General features: G+C 39.1%; 1 protein-coding gene across 1 annotated transcript; it reads right to left on the bottom strand.

The window, feature by feature from the left end:
- Positions 1-1,815: 1,815 nt before the first annotated feature.
- On the bottom strand, positions 1,816-2,637 carry LOC102729427 (small ribosomal subunit protein eS6). The gene has a single exon (XM_006732891.3). It carries the CDS (start codon positions 2,597-2,599, stop codon positions 1,850-1,852), a length of 750 nt encoding a protein of 249 aa, XP_006732954.2. The 5' UTR covers positions 2,600-2,637; the 3' UTR covers positions 1,816-1,849.
- Positions 2,638-3,454: the final 817 nt, after the last annotated feature.

Here is a 3,454-nt window from a genome sequence, read left to right as displayed (position 1 = left end):
AAGCCTCGAAGGTCAAGTGTAAGGATCTGATTGTCCTTCCTTCTTGTATGATTGCAGATTCATTCTCCCTAGATATTTTTACATTGCATTGTTGCTTTCTTATCTAACTTGTACCTCCTGGAAGTTTTTCTTTTGCCAAAAACCAGTGCATTAATATTTGATTAAATGTGGTGCTGTGAAGTTTTCCTGATGAAAATTCTCTCTCTCTCTCTCTCTCTCTCTTTCTCTCTCTCTCTCTCACACACACACCAGACGGGTATGGACCTCTATCACGAGAATTACCTGTGTATGTGGTTGGTTTACATATTATTAAACCACCCATCTGATCTCTAATGGCAGCCCTGCTGACACTGTCTGACCCAGTTTGACAATCTGGATAGAAATTGTAGGGTTGGCTGTTCAATGGCTGTGACTTTTAACAGCACTGCTTTGGGGCCTCAAATCAATTCTCTCTGTTTACAGACCATTTCACAGCCCTTTACCTGCAACATCACTTGTGTCAGTCCCATAAATACTTTGGTGTATATAATGCTTGAATTAGCATAATGGTTTAGGCTCTAAGCTCTTAGCCCAAAGAAGGACACGTCAACATGTTCTCTTCACTTAAGCAATTAAGAGCCATTATGCTGCTTCAGTGGAAATATCATCAAGGTTAAAGACAATCCCAAACAGCCCTCTCACCTTTTTATTCTAAGTCTAATAAATGAGGCATAGAAATTGAAATGTTAGTAAACAGTCTTACTTGCAAGCTCTTTTTGGATCATGCTTAATCAGACCCCCATTCACCAGACATTTACAAGGGATTCAGAAATGTGTATATTGAATTGTTCATTTAGTGCAAGAAAATAAAGCGTGCTGATTTGACTTCAACATCATAGTTAACGCAAATTTACTTTTGCCAGATTTAAAAAATTTTAGCATCAAATTACATAAAAAAATATTTCTATACTTTTATTATTTGATATGACAAAAGTTACACTTTTAAAGGCAATGTGGTTGCTGTGACTTAAACAAAGGGATAGTTCCAAGGTCTTTCTGTATTTTTTCTTTTAAAAATTTGCTTTATTGAAGTATAATTTGCATATAATAAAATTCAATTTTAAGTATACATTTTGATGAGTTTGGCAAATGTATATAGTTGTGTAATTACCATTATAATCAAGATATGGAATATTTCTATAACCTGAAAAAATTCCCTTGTCCCCCTCTACAGTTAATCCTCTTCCTCACCCCTGGTAACCAATGATCTGCTTTTGATCACTAGATTTGCCTTTTCTAGAATTTCATATCAATAGACAGTATCTAGTCTTCTGTGTTTGGCTTCCCATATTTCTCATTATCTTTTCCTCTATGTATTAGTGAGAAGGTATTGTGAGAACCATAATTTGGGTGGAATCTTGGCTCCACCTCTTCTGGCTCAATGACCTGAAGCACGTTATTTAAATTCTCTGGGCCTTAGTTTCCTCTTCTATAAGAAGGGAGAAAATACCTCCGGAGTAGGGGTTATAAATAAATCTATGCATATACTTGGGTAAGGTATCTAGAAAGTGCTCAATAAGTCTTGGTTTCTTAGATTGGTCCTATTCTCTCCAGCATTGAACATCTTTAACAGCTGCTCACTACAGGTCTCACTATGACTGAATCCAGTGACTGCAAAAAGGGACAAAGGAACTTTTTCAGGTTTGGGAAATATCTGTATCTTGACTGTAATGGTAATTACACAATTATATACATTTGTCAAAATTCATTAAACTGAACACTTGAAGTTGAATTTTATTATCTGTAAATTACATGGCAATAAAGATGATTTTTTTTGATGTCTGATCTTATTTGTCACTCACAGAAAATCTCATTTTTGACTGGACTCAGACTTAGAGGTAGAAGCTCTCAGAGAGGACAGCCTCTGTCTCTTGGCAATCTGTTCCTGGCGTTTTTCTTTGGCCTCCTTCATTCTCTTGGCCAAAAGTTTAGCATATTTTGCAGCCTCTTCCTTATTTTTCTTAGTGCGCTGCTTCTCCAAAGCAATATGCCACCGTTTGTGCTGGAGGACACGTGGGGTAACAAGACGCTGAATCTTAGGCGCTTTGGTTCTAGGTTTCTTACCTTCTTTGTTTAGGGGCTTTCTCACAACATACTGGCGGACATCATCTTCTTTAGAGAGATTGAAAAGTTTGCGGATTCTGCTGGCTCTTTTGGGCCCCAGGCGACGAGGCACAGTAGTATCAGTGAGTCCAGGAATATCCTTCTCCCCTTTTTTTACAATGACCAAGTTGAGAACAATGAGATTGGCATCCACAATGCAACCGCGAACAGATTTGCGCTTTCTCTCTCCAGTCCTCCTTGGTCTATAGCAGGAATGCCCCTTACTCAGCAGCAGGCGGACACGACCATGGGTCAAGACACCCTGCTTCATGGGGAAGCCTTGTTTGTCATTGCCACCACTGATTCGGACCATATAACCCTTCCATTCTTCACCCAGAGCATCAGCAGCAACTTCTGTGGCCATACGCTTCTCATAGAAGGTACGAAGTTTGCATTCATCGTCCACTTCAATGAGTTTCTGGCAGCCAGTAGCTGGGAAAGAGATGTTCAGCTTCATCCTGAAGCAGCCTACCGCCTCTGAGACGCCACGAAAAAGAGGAAAGATGATTTTTTTTTTAAATCTAAAAATAATACATATGGAAAGACCTTGGAAATGTCTCTTGGTTTAAGAGTCACATGTGATGAGAGATACCCTTGACTCAGTGCTTCATCAGCTGGGCTTGCTGCTTTGGTCAAATAAGGGAAGCATTCAAAGCCTTTCCTAAGAGCAGCGCATTTGATATCACCGACAGAAGCCCTGCAAGCAGTAAATGTTGTTTTCACAAACCACTGTCATTGTGTTGACTTTTTAAGTTAAAGAAAGCAGTTGTGCATTGAGAGAATAAAAGTAATGTGCGAGACTGTGTGTGTGCGCGTGTGTGTGTGTAAGAAAACGCAATTAAGTGACATTGTATTGACCATCTTGAACTAACGGCTTCAAAATGTCAAAAACAGCTTATTGGATATAGAAAATGTGCAAGAAAATTGAGCTTAGAAACAGTTAGTTGAAGTGTCACTTTCTTTGGGGCATCTTCCCCAACTCCCACCAATACCCTCACCCCCATTCTGAGTTAGGCGCCCCTTCTCTCTGTTCTTACGTTATTCTGTCCCTACCTCTATCACATCAGTTGTCACACTGCATTTTATTTATTGGCTTATGTGTCTATTCCCCTTCATAAGACTATGCAATCCTTGAAGATAGGTACTTTGTTTTTGGTATCTTTATATTTCCAGCACCCTGAACAGTTCTTAGTAGGGGCTCGATAAATGTTTGATGAGTAAATGAGGTCTTAATCACATTACCTCCATTTACAACATTACAACCAACATTTACCCCAGGATTGCTTTTAACAGTGATTTGGGTCCAATGTAT

This window comes from Leptonychotes weddellii, chromosome 4 (genome assembly GCF_054177405.1).
Source record: "Leptonychotes weddellii isolate Sample4059 chromosome 4, ASM5417740v2, whole genome shotgun sequence".
In the NCBI taxonomy this organism is placed as follows: domain Eukaryota; kingdom Metazoa; phylum Chordata; class Mammalia; order Carnivora; family Phocidae; genus Leptonychotes; species Leptonychotes weddellii.
This window is presented reverse-complemented; position numbering and strand designations above follow the sequence as displayed.

What these genes read in the sequence shown, in the direction of transcription:
- LOC102729427 (XM_006732891.3), bottom strand. Translation starts at nt 2,599, where the DNA reads ATGAAGCTGAACATCTCTTTCCCAGCTACTGGCTGCCAGAAACTCATT.